This window comes from Rhinolophus ferrumequinum, chromosome 9, assembly GCF_004115265.2.
Source record: "Rhinolophus ferrumequinum isolate MPI-CBG mRhiFer1 chromosome 9, mRhiFer1_v1.p, whole genome shotgun sequence".
NCBI classification, from domain to species: domain Eukaryota; kingdom Metazoa; phylum Chordata; class Mammalia; order Chiroptera; family Rhinolophidae; genus Rhinolophus; species Rhinolophus ferrumequinum.
The window spans coordinates 1070436-1094931 of NC_046292.1; the positions used below are offsets into that span (position 1 = coordinate 1070436).

The 24496-nt window shown below is 59.1% G+C and overlaps 1 protein-coding gene across 1 annotated transcript in view; it reads left to right on the forward strand.

Moving 5' to 3' along the window:
- SKI (SKI proto-oncogene) overlaps window positions 1–23361 on the forward strand; it is a 64218-nt gene extending 40857 nt beyond the window's left edge. Inside the window, exons 2-7 of the mRNA XM_033113697.1 lie at window positions 16857–16979; window positions 17058–17173; window positions 17904–18166; window positions 18269–18570; window positions 19803–20033; window positions 20383–23361. Coding sequence (XP_032969588.1) covers window positions 16857–16979; window positions 17058–17173; window positions 17904–18166; window positions 18269–18570; window positions 19803–20033; window positions 20383–20571 — 1224 coding nt within the window. The 3' untranslated portion in view covers window positions 20572–23361. The remainder of the gene's footprint in view (window positions 1–16856; window positions 16980–17057; window positions 17174–17903; window positions 18167–18268; window positions 18571–19802; window positions 20034–20382) is intronic.
- Window positions 23362–24496: the final 1135 nt, after the last annotated feature.

Below are 24496 nucleotides of genomic sequence, written 5' to 3' on the forward strand. Positions count from 1 at the left end.
TGCAGTGCTGGCCTGAATCTGCTTCCACCCAGGTGCACCCCCACAAGGGCAGACCTCAGCCCCTTCTCCGGAGGCCCCCTCGTGTCACCCCCAGCGAGGGAGGGCGTCAGCACCCTGGCCTTTCTTGCAGGGGTCTGTTTTCAGGGGACTACACCTCTCTGAACAGTCCAGCGTTGTGCTTGGGTCTCTTCGCCCTTCCAGTGCGGTGGCCTTTCTTCTCCCGGAAGTGTCCTGGGGAGGCCGTGTTATGTGACACCTCACATATGCACCTTCTAGAAAGAAAAACCCACTCTAGAAAACACTGAGGAGACAGGCTACAGTATAGGTATTTTAAAAATAAAACAGGAGATCCCTGTCGTCCTAATAAGGTCATTTGAACTCCAGTCTTAGAGTTGAGGGTCAGAGCCGTGGTGGGATAAAGTGGACACAGGAGTGGGACATGGCTGTCCCTGCTGTGACCAGGCCTCAGCAGAGCAGGCCCAGCCCCACTGCCAGGGCCCGGCCATGTCACTGTGGTGGGAGGCGGGGCTTTCCAAAACCATGGAAACGCTTGTGTTCCCTGCGCCCACTGGCTCTAACACAGCTGTCTACCCTTTGTCCCAGGGCCTGGGGAGGGGCTGCTGGTCACCCTCCCCCTCTGCTGAGGAGAAGGTGCAGGAGAGCACCCATTCTTGTTCCCCAAGTGGGCTGCTGCTTTGCCAGGATGTCCCCTGGGAGACCCGTCCTGTGTCCTGTGCCCGCCCGGTGGTCCTGGTTTCATGCAGTGAGGGAAGGGGGCGGCAGGGTGTGAAAACAAGGGGACGTTCTGGGCTGCTGTTGGCACTGGCACTGGGGTCAGGTCCTTTGCCGGTTCCCTGGTACAGGGATGTCACGACACATGCCCGGCAGCCTTGGTGAGAAGCTTGATGCCCTGAGCTCCAGCCGCCTCCATCCGCCCGGGCCGGGCGGGCCTCTCGCCAGCCTCAGGGCCTGGAGCCTGTCCTCGGTTGCTCGCTCACCTGTAAGGGAGCGTTTGGGGGTCTCGGGTCAGCCGACCCATTTCTGAGCCGTGAAGAATTCTGCACTTTGGAGGTGTCACAGTTCCTTTTGGAGGGGGGGACACGTTTGATTAGTGATCCCCGAACACAGTGTGGTCTCTGCTGCCGGCTGCTCTGTTTCTCAGAGGACCAGTCAGGTGTGGTCTGAGGTGTCTGGGTGCCCCCCCCCCCCCCCCCCCGGCTCAGGCCCCATGGCACACACAGCCCTGGCTCTCCTCACGGTCCCTGAGGGCCAGCTTCCCCTGAGCCTGAGGTGGCTCACACAGCCACCTCCCCAGCTGTGGGGCAGGGCCTGGTAGGGGCCCTTGTCCACCACCCCCAGGCAGTGACAGCCTCAGGCTGGAGCGGCTAGATGCCCAGCCCGTGGAGACCGGTGTCCCGTCCGTCAGTGCGTGAAAGAAAGCGCATGACGTTTTGTGGAGTGTTCTGTCAGTTCACGGGGGTGCTGTCCCGGAACCACTCCAGGGCCCTGCCTTCCTGTGTGCCGGTCAGAACTGGGCTCCAGCCCCGAGTCTCCACGTTCAGAACACAGTCTTCTGTTTGCAGACACTTGAGCCGTCTGCCAGCCCCAGCACTGGGGACGCACCAGTGGTGGCTGGTCCCTTGTCAGCCTCAAGCTCTGAGCTGCCCTGCAGCTGGGCAGCGCCACCCGTCCACTCGGGCTTGCTCAGTGTTGTGTCGGTTTCTATGGAGAGAAAACATCGAGGGCGTCTGTGAAGAAGCCTGGGAGGAGGCCGAGGCGCCAGGAAGCGAAACAGACCCAGCCGCGGGGGCGGGGCTGGCCGCTGGTTTCCACTTCCTGGCTGGGAAGCAGACGAGAGTGTCCTGTGGCTGGGGCTGGCTGTAAGGCCAGGACCAGAGCTTCGGCAAGAGTGGGACCTGCCCTGGGGGGACCCTGACTCTGGGGGGACCTGCACAGAGGGACCTTTAGGAACCCCTGTCCTGCTGGTGGGAGTGTGCAGCTGGACAGAGGCGACTGCAGCGGTCGGGCTGGCTGTGCCAGTGATGACCATGCGTCTTTCTTCCCTTCTGCACACGCCTCCCCTGACCCCGCCCCCACACCCCCACCCCCCCTCAGCCTCCTTGCTCGGTGCTGGGTCCTGCTTTCTCTCAGGGCCTTGCAGGCATGGGTGTGGTGGCCACTGCAAAGGGGAGGGGCTGAGGCCACCCCCCCTGCTCATCACGATGCTGCCTGTTGGCTGCCAATTCCTGAGAGGCCCTCCAGGGGAACCCGCCCCATGTGGCCCCTGGCCGAGAGCAGGACCCTCTGGAGGTTCCCCAGGTGCACTGCTGCACAGGGCTCCTGCACCCTGAGATCTCCCAGCGGGGGGAGTGGGCAGGGCTTTCGGCCGCCCTCATCTGGGGGTGACTTTCCTTGCAGTGGCTGGTGTGGAGAGGGGAGTTTAGGGATAACACTTCTGCTTTTCTATACAAATCATCCTAAAACCAGACCTTCCTGACAATAGAAAAGAAACGATTTTATTTTGTCATTTGAATGAGGCGCGCAGAAAATATTTTTGCTTTCACTGAAACAATGTTATTCATGCTCGGACCTCCTGGAATATTCTTGAGTTTTGGTGGTAGACCTTGTGTTGTGCTCTGGTCCAGCAGTCTGCGGAGCCGTCTTTGTGGAAACAAGCTGACCGCGGCACAGGCTCTGCCGGTGTCTGAGGGGTTTGCCTGCCCTGCCTCTGCCGGCTGAGCGTGTGTGGGAAGGCGTCAGCACGTGGGCTTGACTTCCTTTGGAAGATTTTGTTTTTTTAACAGCTTAGAAAATGATTTCCACGTTCCCAGGTCCAGTGTGAGCAGAGGCTCAGCTGCGAGACTGCCAGCAGGGTGGCCACCCGGTGACACGCGCAGGTGCTGTGGGCTCCGTGTGGCTGTCACCCCTGTGGGCCTCTGGGAAGCCCTTTGCCTGGGTTCTTCTGCGGACGAGTGAGTCTGGCCTGGCCCCTCAGGCCCTCGCCGGCACCTACAGCAGGACCCGTGTGGGTAGTGTGCATCCAGGGGTGTCGGCAGGAGTGCGGGCCCTTGTCCAGGAAGCAAGTACAAAAGTTCTCTCTCCCACTGTCTGTCAACTTGGCTTGGAGGGTTTTATTGCTATTTAATGTCATGCCAAGTACAGAAAGATTGAAAACTTCAAATGTCTGCCGTAAGAGTCACTGCTCATCTCCAGTGTGCAGTACTAGTGTTCCATGCACATGTGAAAGCGTGTGGCGTGTTCGGCACAAAACACAGATCCCTGAAATGGCACCGTCTGTTTTGTGCCAGAACGTGCGCCTGTGTCCGGACCAAAATAGGAGCCCATGCGGCTGTGCTGGTTCACGTGTGGGTCCCACGACCTGCACTCAGGACCGGGACGGGCTGCAGGGTCGCCTTCCTCCCGCGTCTCGGTCTCTGGCCTGGGTCCAGCGGCAGGGAGCCCTGGCCGAGTGCGGGGTGCGGGGTGCCGGCCCGCTGTCTGATGGGAACCCTGGCCTCTTGGGGCCAGGAGCACCCACCCGTCCCTTGCGGCCCCGGCTTGCTCTCCTCCACGTGCCCTGTCCTCCTGGCTCCGTGCACGCTCCACTGTCCCTTGCGACTTCTTGTAAAATGCCATTTTATCCGAGATGAAATTGCCAAAATCCCAAGATGGCGACAGCCCAGCCTTGAGCCCGCGTGCAGGTTGCACGCCCACGAAGCCAGCCCTGGATTAGACAGAACCAGCAGAGGCCCAGCTCCTGCTCTGGGTCCCACCCTCCTCCTGACTCTGGAGAGCTCCTGGCTCCTTGCACGGCCTGAGGCTGTGCAGACATAGGCCTCTGTCCGCTGCCGGTGGACGCCTCTTGGGGATATTTTTAATTAGATTTTTTAAATGGGAGAGCATTGGGCCCGGCCAGGAAAAACTCCGATCTGGAGAGAAACGAGATCTCCTGGCTTGGGCATCGTCATGGGGCTCTGCGGGAGGGGGGCTCCCCTGCGGTGGGACGGGTGTGGGCTGCAGGCATCACCCTCATGGGAGTTGGGGGCTGGCTGGCCGTTGTTTGGAGCAGGTACTTCATCCTTCTTGCTGCCTTTTTCCAAGCCCCCCCTTTGTGGTTTTGTTGGATGGGGTGCCACTGAAGTCCCCGTTTCTTGTGTGTCCCGGGGTGCTCAGAGTGGGGTCCAGAGAGCCTTGTGGTTCCTTCACTTACCCCGGGGCCCTTGCCGCCACCGTCCGGGCCTTGGCGGCAGCTCTTCTTGGACTCATGTCTCTGCCAGAGGGTGCACTTGTCCGTCTCAAGTTTGGCTGTACTTGGCCCACTGGGGTTGTGGCAGTGGGGACTCTGGTGATAGGAGCAGGACCCAGGGGTGCAGTTTAGGACTTAATTCCAGGCTTGGTGCTGCTCTGTCTTTTGACCCTCCAGAACCTGGCGTCGGCGTGTGTGCATGCTGACAGCTGACTGGGCTGTGGGGCACGGGGGCGGCTTCCCTGCTGGGCGGGGACCCCAGCTGCCAGGCTCCAACCCCCCCCCCCCCAGCCAGTGTCAGTTACCATTGAGCTGTTATGCGTGACTCACCGTGGGGCGGGGCGGAGCCTTTGTGCTGGGAAGAGGGCTGAGCGTGGAGGCTTTCTGTGAGAAGACGCTGCAGGCTCAGGCTTGCAGCTCCAGGCCCAGCTGCTGCTCCCGCAGGAATGGGTGGCGGGTGAGATGGTGCCTGGGGAGGAGTGTGGCCAGGACACAGCCCGTGTCGGGTCAGGCATCTTGGGGTGGAAGCTGAGCAGCCGGAAGCTGTGTCTGCACAGCACTCAGGCGTCTCACCTCGGCTCCTCTGCCTTGCCGCTTCCGGCCAGTCTACCAGCCTGCCTGCCGGCTCCTTCTCTGCAGTGAAACACCTCTGCCTCCACTCAGCAGGGCCTGGGAGGTCACCAGAAAGCAGGAACCCTGGGTCCACTTGTGGCCCCGCTTGAATCCACTTTGGGTGTATCTGGGGTTCACAGTACCTTGGCGTCTGGCCCTCGGTCAGCCCCTGGGCCGATGTCCTGTACCGTTGTGACCAGACAGTGGCGGAAGGGGGGCGGGACGTCGGTCTCTTCCACTGAGGACCTGTCTTGGGGCCGCTCGTAAGCCCACGTTGCCAGCCTGGCTGGATTTGGGGCCAAAAGAAGTTTCTGTCCACACTGAAAGGCCTTGTCAGGTCCCCAGGGCTGGGGCAGAGCTGACAGCTCCCCAAAAGTTACCGTGCGGGGAGGCCACCCAAGTCCTTGCCAGGCCTCCCCGTTTCATACTGTCCTCCCACACCGACTTCCAGAGCACCCCTCTGAGGGCCTTTCACCTCTGATGGACTCCAGACAACTGTGTGTTACGCGTGTGCACATGTGTGTACACAGGTCCACGTGCCCACACGTGCACATGTGTACACAAAGGTCCGTGTGCCACACGTGCACAGGTCTGCATGCCCACATGTGCACATGCATGTACACAGGTTTGCGTGCCCACGTGTACACAGGTCTGCACGCCCACACGTGTGCATGCGTGTACACAGGTCCACGTGCCCACGTGTACACAGGTCTGCATGCCCACACATGTGCACATGTGTGTACACAGGTCCGCATGCCCACACATGCTCTGTCCCTGTCCCTGTCCGAGTGGCAGGTGTTGCTGTGAGTCAGGGACACAGGCGATGGGAGTGGATGGGAAGTGCCTCGTGGGTTTAAAGAGAGCAGGGAAGGGTGTCCCCCTCCCCAAGGCAAGCCTGCAGCTCCTTGGAGGAGGCGGGGCAGAACCTAGCGCTCGGGGCCTTCGGAGGGTCACCGGGGCCTGCAGGGTGCAGCCGCCGTCCACATGGGAGGCTCGGACACCAGGGAGGTACCGAGAATGGCATCGGAGGAGCCCGTACACCTCCTGGCAGCACATGTGGGTGTGACATATGCCAGGACCCGGGCCGGACATGGGAGGAGCAGGCTGGGCACGTCAGCAGTGGGACGCAGGTGACCCCTGCATGTTTCTGCTGCTTCCAGCGCTAGGGAGAAAACGCTCCAGCTGCATGCAGCGGGGTGGCTCAGCCAGAGCCACTGGTGTCACTGGAAAGTTCATCAGAGGACCTAGCCTTCCCCGTGTGCCCGGCAGTTCTGGCCTGGGCCCAGGGCCCTTTATCTGGACACCAGCGTCCCCCTGCTGGGTCAGGTCTGTCCACACCCACCGTGTTTTGGTAGGTTCTTTGTGTCAAAGGCTTGTTGGGCAGGAGGACGAGCCACCCTTCCTGGGGTCCTTTGCGGGGTGGGGCCGGTGTGGGGCACGGCTGTGTCAGGCGTGGGGCAGCAGAGCCCTGGCCCCACCCCCCCGCAGTCCTGTGAACCGTTCTCTTTTCATTAAGGCCGACTCTCAGCCGCCCGCCTTCCAAGAACTGCGACCACAGCCTCCGGTGCTGTGTCCGCATTTTTCTCTTTCTGCAGCTTTTCCTCTCATTCTGGGTGGAGAGCTTTGTCTCTGGTGAGGGCCTCTCCTGCCCGCCTTTTAGGCGCTGGGGAGAGACCCTCTTGCTCAGCAACCCCCAAAAAGCGATAACCATGTTGGAGGGTTAAAATAAGCCTAAAAAACAAATACTGTGGATGTTCAAAACAGCTTTATTGTTCTTGGGGATCTGGGTTTGTTTGTGTTTTAAAAATCCTTTTAACAGTTACTTTCGAGTTACTGAAAGGAAAAGGAAGATTCCATCCCCCCTCCCTAGCCATCTGGTTCTCTGATTCTAAAAGTGAGGCTTTGGGGGTGTGGGAGGCCCTGGGGTCAGGAGGGACGGTGGCGATGAGGGGTGCAGCCTTGTTTCCGCAGGTGAGCCCTTCCCTCCCGAGGCCGCACGGCCCCAGGGCCACGTGTGTACCCCACCTGCCCCACGCGTCTGCAGAAGGGACTGCATGGTGGCCCACCACCCACTTTCTCTGGTTTCTTTGTGTTCTGACAGATGGGGTTGGGGGTGGTCTCGGCCCCTGGGGCCTTCTGGGAGCTCCGTGGTGCAAGGGTCCAGGGGGCCTGGGGAGGGAGATGCCACATGGTGTTGTGAGCGTCAGGGGAAGTTTCCTTAGAGAAGACTTAACTGACTGTTTGTTAGCAGTGGAAGTAGGGAAAGAGATGCCCTGCTTAAATTTAAAAAATCAAAATGACTTTAAAATTGTTGTTTCCACTTCACTTTAGAGTTTGGGGTCGTCTTGTAAACTTATTCTGCCTCTTCTGTACAACAATCAGAAAATAAGCTCATTTGAATGAAGCATTATATTAAACGTGAATTATTGTGTGAAAAATAGTAATGGTACTTAAAAAAGTAGCTTTGCAGTTTCTGAACTGTAAGGTCTTCAGGAGCAGCCATAACGCAGAATGGGGGCTGCTGCACAGGTGGGGTCCTGTGCACAGGGGTGGAGTTCACCTGTAGAGGACAGCTGACAGGCTCTGCAGGACCTTGTCACAGAGCATCCAGTGTCCCCGCTGAGGACAGTGCCTCAGGCCACACACAGGTCTCCCCCTTTCCGCCCCGCCCCCCCCAGGGAACAAGCACCATGCCTGCTGTGCTGGGGGCACTGGGCGGAGCACTGGGCCTTGGGCAGCACTCTTCCCGCTCTGGGGGGCCACGGGGCTACCTCCCCACGGCTGGAGTCCCAGCAGCTTCTGGTGGTTCTGGATGGGTGACACATCCCAGTCTTGTCCGTGCCCAGGGCTGTCTGTAGAAGGTCCTTTCCAGACACGGGTGGTCCATGTCGGCTGGGGTGGCCGCGATTGGCTGTGTGTTTTGGGCAAGTGCTGTCCCAGACTCTCTTCTGGGGACCCCAAAGGGCTTCACTGTGAGCGTCACTTTTGTAGGGATTTAGCGGATCAGAGAAGCTGAGGCTCTTCGGGCCACGGCACCACTGTGCACGCTCACAGCACGTGAACCCCAAAGGTCAGGCTGCCACCCATCTCATCTTCCTGAAGGAGGACCAGTGGGGGGGCCCCTTACATCTGCAGCCTGAGGACCCGCCTCCCCAACTCCGGAAGGTTCTCTGTGGCCTCCAGTGCTCTTCTGGAGTTCCTCCTCACTTCTCTCTCAGGGCAGCCGTCTCATGTTTTCATCTCGTTTTCCTATGCTGTGCGTTTGGGTGATTTCTTTGAGAACTGTTTCTGTTCTGGAAAGTTCCGATCTGCCTGGTCTTTTCTGATGTCTATTCTTTATCACTCTGCTTTAGTTTTTACTCATTTTGAGCCATGTCTCAATCAGCGTCCCCATTGCTGCTCTGTTGGAGAAGGCCCCGGGGCCGCTCCCCACTCCCTGTGTGGCTGTCTCGTGGTGCTGCCCCGAGAGGGACCCTCTCTCACTTCCGTTCCCACTTCCCGGCCTCCTGGGTGGGGCAGGGACTCAGTGGTGTCCCTCTCCCGGCACCGGTGGGCCTCCCTGGGCCAGCACAGCTGACACGTGACAAGGTTTTAAATCTCTTTCATCTGGGCCCCAGGGACTTGGACATTTTCTCCTGAGCTCAGCCCTGCGTCTGGGCGATGCCCTGTCATTGCCTCCGGCATTTGGAGTGTGTTGTGGAGGAGGTTCCAGGCCTCTCCACACGTGGGGCTGAAAGGCAGGCGTGCGGCGTGCTTCCCCCACCCCCTCTTAGCCATTGTGACAGCTACACCTGAGAGAAAGGAATTGTGGGGGCCCAATGCTGCCCAGCTGGACATTTCCATGAAAAGTTTTCATGTTTTCGTTTGTGCTCTCGGCTATTTTTCTGGTGATGGCTGAATGACAGGGAGATGACAGGCATGCCAGGGAGAGGACCCTGTGACCGTCCCCGTGCTCTCCCCCAGCCCGGCCTGGAGCTCGGCTGGACTGGGGGCACATACATGCGCACACCTGCAGCCCTGACCCACCTGTCCTTGCGCTGGGGGATGAAACCCACCTGGCTCCTGCCCCGGGGACTGGGAATCTCAGTGGGTTGATGTGATAAAGTCCCAAGTGTGTGTCGTTATTCTTCACCCACAATCTGGGTGACATGAGTCCCTAGTGCAAGTTTTGTTCTAAATCTGCAGCTACTCTGTGACTGGAAATGTCACTTCATAGTTGAATTCCATGTTAAAATCTGCCCACTGAAAAGAGAAGTGTTTTTAACTTTTGCGTGAGTTAGGAAATAGATGTGTTGTATTAAGATTCCTAGATGTGGTTTTCATACGACATCTGTAAGTTTTTAAAAAACGCTCCATTATACTCGGACGTGATTTTGCTGATTTATAAGAACATCTCATCACCTGCTGCACTGAGGCCTTGGTCTGGGGGTACAGGCTGCTTCTCACTGGTGTGGGGTCCCTGAGGTTGGGGGCAGGGGCTGCCCTGTCTCCTGAGTAATTCGTAAGGTGGTGATGGAACCACAGGCGACACCAGAGTCGCCTGTTCAGAACACACTGCCCCTGGGGGCTGGGAGAAGCCGTCTGGCCAAGTCCTTGCAAAGGAGACCTGGGTCGTTGGGCAGAGGGTCAGGGAGCAGTGGGGAGGGGCAGGGCATGGATGCTGGCCCGGTGGCTCGCGAGTGGGGGTCTCGGGTCTGGTGGGGGGTCTCGGGCATGCTCCTCCTGGCCACTTGCTGTGTGTGGTGGCCATCGCCAGCAGCGCCATCTGCCCGACCTGTGACTTGGCACCAGGTTTGAGAGCCAGCTAGGATGGAGCTCAGGGACCACGTGGCTACCCTGGGCCCTCTCCCTGCTGGGCGCTCAGCAGGCGCCGGCCCCGCCATCTTGCCCAGGGCCTGGCACGGAGCAGCCTCCAGGAGCCCGTGTCCCCCCCCATGTTACCCCAGGCCAGCTGCTCATCCCCTCCCTGAGAGCCGCCTGCACTCCTGGTGGCTGGCCCCCTGGCTCAGTGGGAGCACGCAGGGGTCTGCACCAGGCCAGGCCCCGCCCTCCCTGGCGTCCTTGTGGCCACAGCATAGAGCCGGGTGGTGGGCATTTCCAGGACCGGCCCATGGGATACCCTGGTTACAAGGACTGGGGCGGCTTGCCCTTGTGGGGCGTTCTTTTCCTGATGGTTTTGTGAAATCCGACCTTCGGGGTGAAGCCACGTGGTGCTTTGGTGCTCGTGTTGAAGAACCTGTGTGTGGTAGGGGGGGCCGCTCGCAGCCCGGTGACATGCCTGGGGCCGGGCCCCAGGCTGCTTTCGTGCAGGCGTCTCCTTCCCGGGGCAGCTCCCAGAGCTCCTCCGGCTTCTTGTGCTGCCCGTGTTGAGCAGACAGTGAGGCGGGGGAAGCCAGTGACCTCAGCAGTTTGGTTTCCAACTAACAATTCATTTCACTTTTTTAAAAGAGTTTTTTTTATAACAGCTTTATTGAGATATAATTTACATACCATGAAATTCACCCTTTCCTAGAATACAGTTCAGTGGTTTTTAGTCTACGCCACCACCATCACTATGTAATTATAGAGCATTTCCATCACTCCGAAAAGAAGCCCTGTACGTACCCAGTAGCTCTCACTCCCCGCTCCCCAGCTTTCAGCAACCAGGAGCCCACTTCCTGTCTGTGGATGTGCCTGTTCTGGACGGTTCACGCAAATGGAGTCACATGCTGTGTGGCCTTTTGTGTCTGGCTTCTCACGGAGCTTCGTTTCTGGGGTTCCTCCATGTTGCAGCGCCTTGGTCCTGATTCAGGCTGAGTCCCACTGCAGTGTGGGACAGGCCACACGATTTACCCGACGCCCACTGATGGTCACTGGGCGGCTTCCACATTTTGTCTGCTGTGAACCCTCGTGTACATGTGTTTGCGTGGACCTGTGTTTTCAGCAATCGTGAGATCGTGCCTAGGAGCAGAGTTGCTGGATCACGTGGTGACTGTCTCTGCGTCCCACCGCGGCCACAGCTCGTTCCCTCCCCCCAGCAGCATGAGGGGCCTAATTCTCCATGTCATCACCAGCACCTCGTATGTTTATTTCTTAAAACATGACAGGCACCCTACCCTAATGGGTGTGACATGGCACCTCTTTGTTTTTTCTACTCAACTTTTTGAGTTGTCAAAATTGTCAGCTTACGTGGAGTTGTGAGAAACAGCTAGATTCCTCCAGTGGAGCAGCTTGCAGATTCAGAGCACAGGTGTTTGAGGCCCTTTTCAGTTCTTTTGGGTCTTTGTTGCGGAGCGGAATTGCTGGGTGACGTGGTCATTGCAGGTCACTTTCTGAGGAGCTGTCAGTATCTCTGCAGTGGCCACACTTTTCCATTCCCGCCGAGGCGCATGAGGCTCTCGTTCCAGTCCTCGCCACCACGCACTGTTCTCCGTGTTCTTAGTTGTGTCCCCCTCGTGGGAGGGCAGGTGTCTCACTGCCAAGCATCTCTTCACATGCTTGGTGGCTGGGTGGGTGTCTTGTTTGGAGAACGTTTGAGTCCTTTGCCCCTTTTTTAGTTGTTTTGTGTGTACGTGTGTTGTTGACTGGCAGTTCTTTATGTATCCTGGATACAGATCCCTCATGTGCAAGCATTTTCTCCTGTTTTGCAGATTGTCTTTTCACTTTCTTGATTGTGTCCTTTGAAGCACAGAAGGTTTTGGTTTCGATGAATCCCCGCTCTTCTGTGTTCTCTCTTGTTCCTTGTGCTTCGGTCTGTTTGGGGGACTGGAGGGGCTTGGGCCTTTGCTCTGTTGTCGCTCCTTCAGCAAAACCGTAACACGTGTTAGCAGCCTCGACTCTAGACATTCAAGTCTGTAGGTTCCTCTGCGATGGTAAAGGAAGCAGCTGAGCATAGAGAAGCCACACAAAAGCAGCCCTTGCTGTGAGAGACATGAAGGGGCCTCCCTTCGTGGCAATGCTGATTCGGGTGGCGAGGACCTCGCTGCTCTCTGTGGCATGGACTGCCCCACTCAGAGAGTGTAAGAAGGACGTGTGAAGACCAGAGATGAGATTTGGGTCCGTCCTTTTAAGGAACCACTGCTCAGCCCTGAAGAAAAGAAGGTGATAGCGGTGCAAGTCAGTAGGGTTCCACTCTGGGCCAGGAAGCAGAATCGCATGCTGCCCTGCCCTCAGGAATGTAGGCACAGGCGGGCTCTCGGGACGACCACTCCTTCCGTTGGAAGGACTTAGGGGTCAGCGTGAGCCTGTTACTTCGCCGCCAGCCCCCAGGGTCGTGTCCTGTCCAGGTGGAGGTTGGCATTGCGTGATCTCACCCCCACACCTTTGCCTCCTGTGCAGGACACGTGGGTACTGTTCCCCCGTGTCAACCTTGGTACTTCCCAGGTTCTTTCTACAAATCAGAACAGCCTGGGCCGCTCCCCCCGCTCCTAGCACAGCCTGCCCATGCCTTTGATGGGGAAGTCTGTCTCTACTGTTTGACTTTGTGTGCCCACAGACACGGTGCAGACGCTGTGTGGGTGAGTAGCTGCTCCGAGTCAGATGTGAGGCTGGCGGTTCTCCACAGCGTGCTGCTCCTCACTGGCTGCGACCTTGTAGGAGATGGTGCGGGAGAGGTGCTGGAGGGGTGCAGGACGTGACGGAGGAGGTGCTGGAGGGGTGCAGGACGTGACGGAGGAGGTGCTGGAGGGGTGCAGGACGTGACGGAGGAGGTGCTGGAGGGGTGCAGGACGTGACGGAGGAGGTGCTGGAGGGGTGCAGGACGTGACGGAGGAGGTGCTGGAGGGGTGCAGGAGAGCTGATGGAGGGGTGCAGGGCAGGTGTGTTCCACAGCGTAGCACATACATGTAGGGGACCCTGCTGGCCCAGGAAGGTGTGTGCTCACATCTCTGAAGTACGGACATGGTTTCTGGGTTGATGTCATGGAGCTCATGCCTGCTCCGTGGTGGTCAGGTGTCCAGAAATGAAGCTGCTTCCGTGGGAGGCTGATGATCTTCTTGGCATCACACAGCTTCCCCAGAGGGGCCGGTGGACACATACTGTGCTGCTCACAGAGTTGGCTCCCAGGCTAGTGCTGTCCTCTAACAAGTGGTGACTGGAACTTCACAGGAAGGTGCTTTTCTCCCATTTGCTCCATTGCTGTGGTGGAGGACTTGTGCCAACTTCACTCCAGGTGCTTCTCTAGGGCCTCCTGCAGTATGCATCACCTCTGACACTTGGGCAGGCGTGGCAGTGGTGGGACAGTGGTTGGCATGCGGCCTCTGCCGGGTGCTGGGTCTGGCATTTTCCACGCTGCATTTTGGGCTCTCTCTGTGTGTTGGCCACCAGGGTGAAGAACCTTTTGGAGGCCAGCAGCAGCGCCTCAGGTGAAGTATACACCTCAGGAATGGATTTCTATGATGGCCACCCACTGGGTGGGTCCTTTGTTTGCTGATGAATGAAAATCAAGAAGTGGTCACCCATGCTGTGGAGGGTGTGTGCCGGGGACCCTGTCCCCTGCCTGGGTACCCTCTGGCACCTGGGCCTTGGTGAGGGTTCCCATGCCCCTGGGTCCTGGTTACTTGGACAGTGCTAACCCAGCCCTCGCTCCCATGGGCTCTGCCTCAGGCCCAGCTGCACAGGCAGCGCTGCTTCTCTGTCTGGGACCCAATGGCCTCCCCCACCACCACCGCTGGGAAATGATGATGGTCTCTCGGGTTCTCTGGGGGGCCCCGGCCTGGCCCCGTCTCCTTCTAGCACCGACACCTTCTCTCTGAGGCCTGTCGGCCGGTCTCTTGGTCAAAAGGAAGTAGCTGAGCCATGGCTGGTAGGAATTACCTGTTCCCGCAGACGTTCACCCCACGTGGTGCAGTGTCTTCAACCGTAAGTGTCACGGGAACTTCTCTGGGGCCCATGTCGTCATCCCCGTGCTGCTAAACCAGGCCTGGGTGCTGCAGGACGCAGGGCCCTTTGACTCTCAGTGGATATGGGCTGTGTCCAGTGGCGTCTTGTTTTGATTTGGGGGGGAATGATCCCTCTCTGCAAAGGCTGACTCAAACCCCTGTGTTGGAAATTTCGAGGCAGGGACCATCGGCCCGTGTTGGTAGTTAGAGGAAAAGAGTTTCGGTCTGGGGTCCGTTGTCTGGCTTTTAATGAACAATGAGGCATTAACGAGGTTTCAAGGTGTCCTGAGAACCAGGAGGATGCCTGATCCTGCCTGGGGGCCGCCCTGGGTTCTGCCCGCCCTGCCCTCCTGCCTGGCATCTCTGAAAGGGCCTGTGAGGGAGTGGGCCCACCAAGGCCTCACGTGGCCGAGCTGGCCGCTGAAGGCCCAGTCGTGAACCGAACCGTGGGGCTGTGGGGCCACTCAGGTGGCCGTGGGGCCGGCTCGCTGTTCTCCCTATGGAGCCATGTGTGGCTCTGCGTGATCTTGGGTCTGGGTAAGTGGATGAGAATTCTGCTGTGTCCCACGTGGTCTGCCCAGCAGCTCCTGCTGGGGCACCCCCTGCCCCCGCCCGGCTCAGCCCTCCTCCCGCCCTTGTCCCTGTGCCTGTAGCTTTGGGCCGACATGGGTGCGAGCACTGGCTGCCCCCGAGACCTGGCCACCCTCCTGTCCTGTGTCCCTCCGCAGCCTCACCCCAGGCTTCGTCAGTGGGTGTTGCTTTCTCTGGAAGGGGTTCCTCAGACAGTGGCTCTGGCCCCTCGTCAGCCGTGTCAGGCCCCCCAGGGGCTGTTTGACCCTCCCCCAGGTCTGGTGCCCCTGGGGGAGGCAGGTGCTGCTGCCCAGCCCCTGGCCTGGCCTGGGGCCTGCCCTTCGGCAGGGAGTTCAGGGACCCAAGTGTAGTCTCTTTTGTGGGGATGCAGTCTGCCAGGACCACCTGCTTTGGGCACAGGGACACTTGCATAGCAGTGGCTGCAGTGGGACCACTAGGCTTCCACTTGGGCACGTGCTCCTGGGCCAGCACCTCCCTCCTGGTCTCCGAGCCACAGTGGCCAGTGTGGGCGGGCCAAAGGGCCTCTGAGTGACGGCTGAGTTTAGCCTCTCAGAGCAGCGCTTAGGGCAGCACATGTCCCCGTCTGCTGGAGCAGGGGGGCCTCTGGTCCTTTCTCCAGAACTAACAGGACGGGTTTGAGTGCTGTGTCCACGTGGAGCCCCTGAACAGGTCCCTGAGGGTGTGCCCCGCCCCCTGCCATGTGGGTGGGTCTTGGGCCTCTGGGCCCCCTGCAAGGTGGGGGTGGCCCTCCCTGCAGCCCTAATCCTGCGACGCCCTCTACAAGTCTCCCTGAGGTTTTTTTGGAACCAGCAGCAGCTGGCGACGAGCCTGTGGCTTTTCTCTGGTGAGAACCCAGGTTGTTTCCTCCCGTACCCTATCTGCTTAGACAGGAAGCCCCACCCTTGCCGCATAACCGACCCCCACCCAGTCTGCGCTTTGGCGGGAGGGTCCAGACAGTGCAGGCGGAGGTCGGGCCCGCCCGCCGTCACCAGGACTGGTCTCCGCTAGCAAACAATGTAGAGTGGCTCTGTCTTTCCTGAACGACGGTCTTCACAGCTCTCTGTGGGCTCACCTCTGAAACATCCGTGAGGAGCTGGGCGCACACCTGGCTCAGCTGTGGGGCTGCGGGCCATCAGGGCAGCCGCTTCTGTGTGGGGACAAAGGCCAGTGCGGCCTGCTGGTGTCGTGTGTCCAGGGTCGTTGTCTTCCCTGGGACCTGAGGGCTACACGCTTTCTGGGGTGAGGCTTGCTGGGCCCCCGCGCCTGCCCGTTTGTCCCGAGAGGAGCTACGGGGCCCACGGCTATCCCGGGGCGGGAGGTTGGGGGGTACAGGCCCTGTGCGCGCGCGCACGTGCACACGTGCTGGAGCCCTCAGTCCACAGGCCCCCCCCCCCCCCCGCCCAGGGTTCAGTCTGTCCCATGTCTCTTGTTTCTTAGTGACAACCCTGGCGAACAGGGTGCCTTAACTGACCACTTGCCCCCCCTGCACCCCCACCCCCAAGGAAGCCCCCTCAGGGCAAGTTCTGTGAGATGGTATTTTCTCCAGTGTCCCTGGAAGTGGGAAGGCTACCCCCATCCTCTCCTCCCGAGGTCAGCCCTGGGGGAGTGACCGAGCATTGTCCCGGTGGCCCTGCACCCTAAATGTGTGGCTGTGCCTTGGCCAGCTGCCCTGGGTGTCCCCCGGGCCTCTTGGACATAGCCAGGCCCCTTGTAGTTTCTGCTCAGATCCCAGCCTGGGGGACGGGGCACCATCCATCTTCCAATGACCGCGCCATTTCCAGGAAGAGACCATGTGTCCCTGGGAAACGCACAGTTGGTTCGGGCAGTTTGCTCTCATTCATACTCGCCCAGGAGTCCACTCAGACCCCAGCGTCACACAGTGCGACTGAGGAAACGTGAAGGACTTCTCATAGAGCTCAGCTCACCCATTGGGAAGGGGGTCCTTTATTTTGAAAATCTTTCCTTGGGGTGGGGTCATCCCAGTGGGCCGCACCCCACCTCACAGTGCAGCTGCCTCAGGCTCAGAAGCAGTTTTCAAAATTAGTTCTATTTGGTGAAATCCAGAACTTTGAGAGATGCTGGGTGACATCCCTGGAAAGCTCTGGGCTGCCCTACGGAGGGCCCCACACTTGGCCAGCGAGCCTGCCCACTCACTAGGGGCTGCCCCTTCCCAGACTGGTGGCCCGGCACAGGGAGGTAGGGGCGCTTCTGAACTGACTCTCAAAGGGTCCTCGGCTCCTGCCAGCTGATTCGTCACCAATTAGCGCATCCTCAGGGCTGTGGTGAGAGCCAGTCCCCTAAAGTCCCCACTGAGAACCCACTCGCGTCCTTGGCGCCCTCTCAGGGCCTCTGCAGTTGCGGGGTGATCGTGGGGACTGGCCCCACTCCCTGAGCAGCAGTGATGCCCGGCTGATCCCGCATGTGGGTCAGAGTCCACACGTCACTGGACATGTGTTGCGTTGTGCATGGTTGAGTGTGTTGGCGGGGAGACCCTACCCAGGGCATGGACGCTGCCAGAGGTGCCAATGGGACTTTTGTGTCACTTGCAGGTCTCCTCCGAGCCCCCAGTCTCCATAAGAAAAACCGATGAAGCTCCCTCCCAGCACCCTGCATCTTCTGAGAAGGACAAACAGTCCGGCTGGCTGCGGACCCTGGCCCCCTCCTCCAGCAAGGTTCTGCGGGCGGCGGGGTGGTGCGGGCATGTGGGGGCGGGGGCGGGACCTCTGACACTGGCACCTCTCTCCTGACAGAGCCTCGGCTGTGTTCACCCTCGCCAACGCCTCTCAGCCTTCCGACCCTGGTCCCCTGCAGTTTCTACGAGTGACAAAGAACTCTCCTCGCACCTCCCAGCCCTGATTCGAGACAGGTCAGTGCCTGCTATGCTTGGGGTCCAGTGGGGCGGCGTTGGACTCTTCTGCCTCGGTGTCAGTGGTTATCAGCTCCTTTACTAAGCTGACCGGAAAGGTGTTTTCAAACCAATGGTTTGGGAGCGTCTGGGAATCTGAGTACTGGTGCCACCAGTCATCCTGTCCTGCTCACAGCAAACTGCCAGGACTCTGCCACATGGCCCGAGGGCAGAATGTTGCGTGCCTGTGGCAGACAGTGAAGCACCTGGGTGTGTTCCCGCCTGTGTGCATGGCAGCGTTTCATGACTCTCAGGCCTGCACCTAACGCCTGTTACAGATGCTCCCGCAACCCTCCTGCCACCTGAGTCACCATGGGCTGCGTGGCAGTGGGACCTACCTCACATTTGAATTATCATGGGCGTCTGTGTGCATGGTGTGTATGTGATTTATAGGCCATATGCCCAGGCCCCAACTGCTAGGGCAAGGTCGTTGCGAGTTTTGGTCTTTTTGGTGGGCATCAGGGGGAGCACATCTAGAACTTTCTGTGGCATCAGGAATTAGCTGTGCCTCCTCAGTTGGGTATGGCCCATCGTGGACATGGTGGCCAGCATCAGTGTTCCAGCTTCCTAGGGTACCTGGCTAGTGTCTCCTTCACACGTTCTGTGGGTGACTGTCCCAGCTGAGTGCAGGCGGGGGGGCCGTGGGGGTGGAGCAGACGCCTGCAGCCCCAGTGTGCCTGCGCCCCTGCAGCTTTTACTCCTACAAGAGCTTCGAGACGGGTGTGGCCCCCAATGTGGCCCTGGCCCCGCCAGCCCAGCAGAAGGTCGTGAGCAGCCCACCATGTGCCACCGTTGTCACCCGGGGCCCTGAGCCCCTCGCCACCTGCATCCAGCCCAGGAAGCGGAAGCTGACGGTGGACCCGCCCGGGGCCTCAGAGACGCCGGTGCCCGCGGCTGCCCCAGAGGACGAGAAGGACTCGGAGGCCGAGGTGGAAGTGGAGAGCAGGGAGGAATGTGCGTGTCCTGCGGTCCTGCCGCCTGCCCCGGGCCCGCCCTTCCTGGGAGCCGAGCTGCGGCGTGAGCGCCTGGTAACCTGTGCCCTGTTTGTTTCCGCAGTCACCTCCTCCCTCTCCTCGCTCTCCTCGCCGTCCTTTACCTCATCCAGCTCTGCCAAGGACCTGAGCTCCCCAGGTGTGCACGCCCCGCCCGTCCCGCCTGCTGCTCCCGACGCTGCCGCCCCCGCCGAGGCCCCGAGCGGAGGGCTGGAGGCCGAGCTGGAGCACCTGCGGCAGGCTCTGGAGGGCGGCCTTGACACCAAGGAGGCCAAAGAGAAGTTCCTGCACGAGGTGGTGAAGATGCGCGTGAAGCAGGAGGAGAAGCTGAGCGCCGCGCTCCAGGCCAAGCGCAGCCTGCACCAGGTGAGTGCCACCTGCCTGCCAGAGCTGGCCGTGCCTGTGCTGCGGTGGGAGGAACCCGAGACGCCCGCTCCTCTCCACTCCTCCAGGTGTGCTCTGCAGAAAGTGCTTTGCAGGCTCGCTTCCTAAAGCTTTGTGCTCTGGAAGGGGGTGCCCTCGGGCCTCCCAGCACCGAGTGTGCTGGCGCGGTGCAGGGTGTCCGTCCACGAGCCTGGCTTGGGAAGGACAGGGCTCCGGACACACGTGCACACCCTTGCACACACCACCGCTATTCCCTGCATTCTAGATGATTCCACAGATGTGACTGTGGACAGCTTTCTTTTAAAGAGGGAGCTGGTGGTTTGAAGCTGTCTGGGCCCCACCTCCACCTCCTCCTCACCCCAAGCAGGACAGACAGTGGGGCCTCCAGCAGGTCCTTGAGCTGCAGCCAGTCTCTGGACACCACCTTTCTACTTTCTTTTCTGTCAAGTGGGGAAGGCTGAGTTCCCAGGCCTCCAGAAGGGTGGGGCCTTCACATGGGGCTTTGTGGCCTGCCTGGCCCCATAGGCCCTGGTGTCAACTGGATTCACACTTCTGCTGGCGTCTAGCAGCTTAGGGGGGAACAGCTTCACACGTGGGTTGCTAGCACAACACAGCCCTGCTGCCCTCCCCTAAGTGAATTTCAGGCAGTAGGCTCTGGCTCAGGACCTCCCCGCCCCCTGGTTCTGGTTGGAGGTGTGACTTCCCACATGCATATTCATAAGCATGTTTGCAGGGGCTGAGTCACTGATAAGGAGCTGGCGAAGGGCATGGGAGGGGGTTGTCTCCATCTGGCTGCGTGGGGCACCCAGGGCCCTTGGCGAGATGCCTGAGGCCACCAGAAGCCCGAGTAAACCCTTGGCTGAGAGGAAGTCCTACGGGGCTAGGCACGGCGGGGTTTTGGGGGAGGAGCCATGGGAGGACACCCTGCAGCCTCCGACCCCATCAGACACCAGGCCCACAAGTAGGTGGTGGCGAGGGCAGCGGAGCCCGTGGGAGTGGGAGCGGAAGAAGCCAGAGGACGTGGGACCTTGTGGGATCGCGTCAGAGTGCCGGGAGGGCAGGAGGCGTGTGAAGGTAGAGGGGAGCCCTGGTATGGGGCGCCTCCCAAGGTTGTGAGTGCCGCGGGGGACGGGGGGCGTGTGCCAGCTACGTGTCCGGTCGGCTGCGGCCGGGGAGGTGGGGGCCAGGCGGTGACCCCGAGTCTGGTGTCCCAGGAGTTGGAATTCCTGCGCGTGGCCAAGAAGGAGAAGCTGCGGGAAGCCACGGAGGCGAAGCGTAACCTACGGAAGGAGATCGAGCGCCTCCGCGCAGAGAACGAGAAGAAGATGAAAGAGGCCAACGAGGCCCGGCTGCGCCTGAAGCGAGAGCTGGAGCAGGCGCGGCAGGTCCGGGTGTGCGACAAGGGCTGCGAGGCCGGCCGCCTGCGCGCCAAGTACTCGGCCCAGGTACGCAGGGCCCAGTGCAGGAGAGCCGGGGGCAGAGCCGTGTGGCTGGGAAGTCTTGGCGGCCCTGCCAGCCAGGGTCCGGGAGCGCGCAGTGAGCACGGCCTCACTGATGGCCCAAGGTCCTGGCTTGGGCAGTGGGCATCGGAGGCTAATGCCCTTGCGGTTTGGGGAACGCCCACCTCTCGGACTCAGCGTGTTGGGCTGGTGGCAGGAGCGCGTCCAGACTCTCTCCCAGGCCTTGGTCACTGGGCACTCTCACCAGCAGCCTGCGTCCTGGCAAGGCAGGGTTGGGCCAGGTGGCACGTGGGTGTAGCGGGTGGGGCACTGCTGACACACGGTGTCCTTGCAGATCGAGGACCTGCAGGTGAAGCTGCAACACGCGGAGGCCGACCGCGAGCAACTGCGGGCAGACCTGCTGCGTGAGCGCGAGGCCCGCGAACATCTGGAGAAGGTGGTGAAGGAGCTGCAGGAGCAGCTGTGGCCGCGGCCCCGCCCGGAGGCTGCGGGCAGCGAGAGCGCGGCTGAGCTGGAGCCCTAGCCGGACCCACTGCCTGCTGCCCCGGTGCGGACACCGAGGGGGGAGGGTGGCAGCGCCACACCAGCCGCCAGCTGGAAGCTCTGCGTGTGTCGTGGGGCCTGCCCTCTTTCCAGTCCATATAGCACAATGTCTTACTGTGCCTACAACCAAGCGAGTGTTTGGAACCACATACTTTTGGAATCCACTGCAAAATTTTCTACTGGCCAAGTTCACGTGTGCAAGCGGGGTCCGCAGCTGCAGCCGGAATTAAGGCCAGCTCGGTGGCTGTGTCTGGCCTCTGCTTGCTGGAACATTCTAACATTACACTTTTGTTATAAGCTATTTAAAACCAATAAGGAGACTTGATATTCAGAAAAAGTCAACATGTTTTTTAATGACTAACTTTTAAAAGCCCCACCAACACGTGACGCCATCTGAGGACCCAATAAGGGAGCTGGGGTGGCAGCTGCCTGGTCCCGCGAAGCCATCACAGCTCATCTGCGCCCACGGCTGCATGAGGACAGGAAAGGTTTTTCTCCAGAGTCTATTTTTTCAGCGACATGGACCCAGGTCTCCTGTGCTGCCGCCGGGAAGAGCGAAGAAAGCGCCGTGCGCGCGGTGAGCCTGAACACTGCCGCCTTACGCCCGCCCGCCACGCCGTCCTGTCGCCATCAGCAGGTGTGTTCAGAAACGCTGCACCTGCGCCGAGGGCCACCATCCGCCATCTGTCGGGGAGGTGACAGAAGATGGTCCGTGCCGCTTGACCACCCACGGCGACCCCTTAGCTGAGCAAACACCGCTCTTTCATCTTGGGACTGAGGCTGCAGCATTGGAACAAAACAGCATTATTTCACTTTTTCTTTTTGTTTGTTTGTTCATTTAAACGTATATTTAGAACTGCACTTTGTCAAAATTTTCCCTTCTCTTTTTATTCCCCAGTTAACTGAGGTTTTTACTCTTCAAATATTGCAAACCGATCTCTAGAGCAGGTCACATCCTCAGTGCTCGAGCGTTTGGAAACCCCTCTGGTGCTTGGTTGAACAAGGGAAAACGAAAATGCAAAAACTGAACTTCGGGGGGTAGTTCTGTGCCTTCCAGCATCTTGTACAGCAAATCCTGACTCGTCTTTTTACCCCCAAATACCCGTCTTCAGTAGCGATTGAATCTGCCACTATCAAAAAAAGTTACTTGCATTTATTCCAAATAATCTCGTTTACTCGCGACTGTTTATGCAAATTGTATAAGGTTTCTTACGCCCAAGCTTGAACATGATTTCCCAGTAGACAAGAGGCGCTACCCACCCTGAAGCGGCGGTATTTATTTACATAATATCCTACGGGAATTCGCCTGAGACCGTTCTAACACCGCGCAGCCGCACGCACACGGAGGCGGAGCCGGCCGGTGCAGGCGCAGACGGTCGCCGGAGACGTGGGTGCGACATCCTCTGCAGGGTTTTGCCTTGGTTTACTGGGGGGGCCAGGGGCTGCTGGACCCCCTTCTAAAGTGCAATGCAAAAGGGACATCATGTATATGCAGCGTTTGTTTGGGTTTTTGTGTTTTTTTGCTTTTGTTTTTCTTTTGCAGTTATTAAATCTGTATGCATGGATGGAGTTTTTAACCTGCCATACGTATATCCACCGATGGGCATTATTACCGTGTCGTGTAAGGGTCGGTTGTGTTATGCAACACTCAGAATGCTGTGCTCAGCCTTGTTTTTCCAGAGTTGTGTTTTTTTCAGTCATTTCTTTAAGGGAAACTAAATGGTTTAGTTGGAGCAAAGCTTTAAGTGTGTCGGTGTGCTTCTGTGTGGCTGTGCTCTGCCAAGTCTGAAAGTCACAGTGAGACCAGAGGCCCTGGGACCTGTCCCCGAGGCCGCCCGGGTTACCCCGGTTGCTTCTGAGTTTCCAGGCTCCAGAGGGAGATAAACTTTTCTAAGGTGTGTGTGAGGGCACCGTCTTTCCTTGCCCTTGCACTGTCCTCTCCGGTCACCTGCATGTCTCTGCCATCAATCAGGTCCATGCCTCCACTAGCTGGCTTTGTCCCCAAATGTCGGCAAGAGCTGGATATGCAGTGGCAGCTTGTCCCCTAGAGCTTAGAAGACGAGGCCCTGGAAAGGCCTTGTCCCCTCAGGCGCGCCCTTCCTCAGGCCCTCGGGGCCAGTGGGGTGGGAATCAGACGAGGTGTGCTCCCTTCACCAGCAGCTGGGCCTCTCTGGGCAGCTCCCCAGGTGGGAGGGGCGGGGGACCCCCAGCCACTTCCATCCTCGGGGTGCAGCTCCACTCTGCAGGGCCCCAAGCCCGAGACCTGCATCCTGTGGGTGCAGCTGCAGCTCAGATGGTTCCAGAAGGGAGGAAAGGGATCCATCCTGCAGGCTGTCGCCTCCCTGTGTGTGACACCCACTACCGAAATGATTGTGTATTCAGTTTAATTACTCATTATTTCTATGCTGAAAGAAGACTTAACGAAGGGAAAAAAAAAAAACAACAGCAATAACACATCTCGGGAGCAGCTAACTCATACACAGAATACTCTGCTTTTCGTGTGGAACTCGCCGGTGTGCAAGCGTCGCCCTGTAAATACTCCCTTACACTGTGTCACACGTGTGCGTGGTGGCTCCTTCTTCAGAAACCCTTTCTCACCTGGCAGTTGTCTTGTTTTCTGGGTTGTTTGTAACTGAGGAAGAACACGCCGCCCGCCCGCCTCTGCGTGGGCCTCCCGCCCCTCCCACCGCCCCACCAGGCTGGAGGCTGGGGCGGCGGCTTGTGCTTGCTCAGAGCCAGGAGTCACAAACGACATTTTTTTTCAGTTAAGGAAAAAAACACAGCTCTACCTTGTACCCGCCAGGAGCGTCTGCATCGCGGCCCGTTCTCTCCTTCGCTGCTGCTAATGACAATATGATGACTTACTCTACTATCGGAGAACTATTTTTATGTAATTAATGTATGCTCTCCTGTTTATAAATGCCTGATTTAAAAAGAAAAACAGAAAAAGCTTGGCATATTTATCTACTTCGCTCTGTACCCGTTAGTCCTTTGGCACCCCACCCCCACACAGATGACAGTGTACAATAAAGGACTTTGAGAGTACCCACGGCCGCCATACTTGGGCCACCCCCGCAGCCCCCGTCTCTCCCAGGCTCCTTCCCCTCCCCCGGGCGCCATCCGGGCCTCAGCCCAGGGGAGGGGAAGGGGGCGTCTTTCTGCCAGTCAGACCAGGAGAACCTTCAGTCTCCACTGACCCCAAGTGGACGAAGGACATGGGTGGGCAACTCCTGGCTGGGGTGCCCTCTGTACTCCTAGGTCACGCTGAGCTGTGGCCCCTCGTACTACAGTGTTTCCCCGAAAATAAGACCTAACCGGAAAATAAGCCGTAGCATGATTTTTCAGGATGCTCGTAATATAAAATAAGCCGTAATGCGTCTCTTGGAGCAAAAATTAATATAAGACCCGGCCTTATTTTGGGGGAAACAACGGTATAAACTTACAGCCTTAAAGGGCTCTGGGCACCCCCAATCCAGGGCAGACAACATGGGTCACCCCTTCCCAAAGCCATTCTGAAGGGCCAGGGAGAGAAAGTCCGTGTGGGACAAGCCCCCTCCCTGGGTATTCCTAAGTCGGAGAACACAGATGAGCCTGCCTCCCCACCCCTGGGCCCCAGCCAGGCTCCAGCACTGGCCACTCTCTGGCCCTCCCCTGCTGGCGCCACAGGTCTGGGGGTGAAGTGAGCCCAGGGTGGTGTTCCTGGGAACCCACTCAGGTCCCTCTGTCCCTGCATAACCCCCACTCCCAGCTTTCACTTCTGCTTCAGTCATCAGCAGCCAGGGCTCCGCCCTTGCCCTGCACTCAGCTGTGCCTGCCCGTCTCCATCTTGGGGTCTCTGCCCCTCCTCCAGTCGGTCGTCCCCAGAGCCACAGTCTGGCCCCCAGGCCCCCAGCCACCGCCCTGTG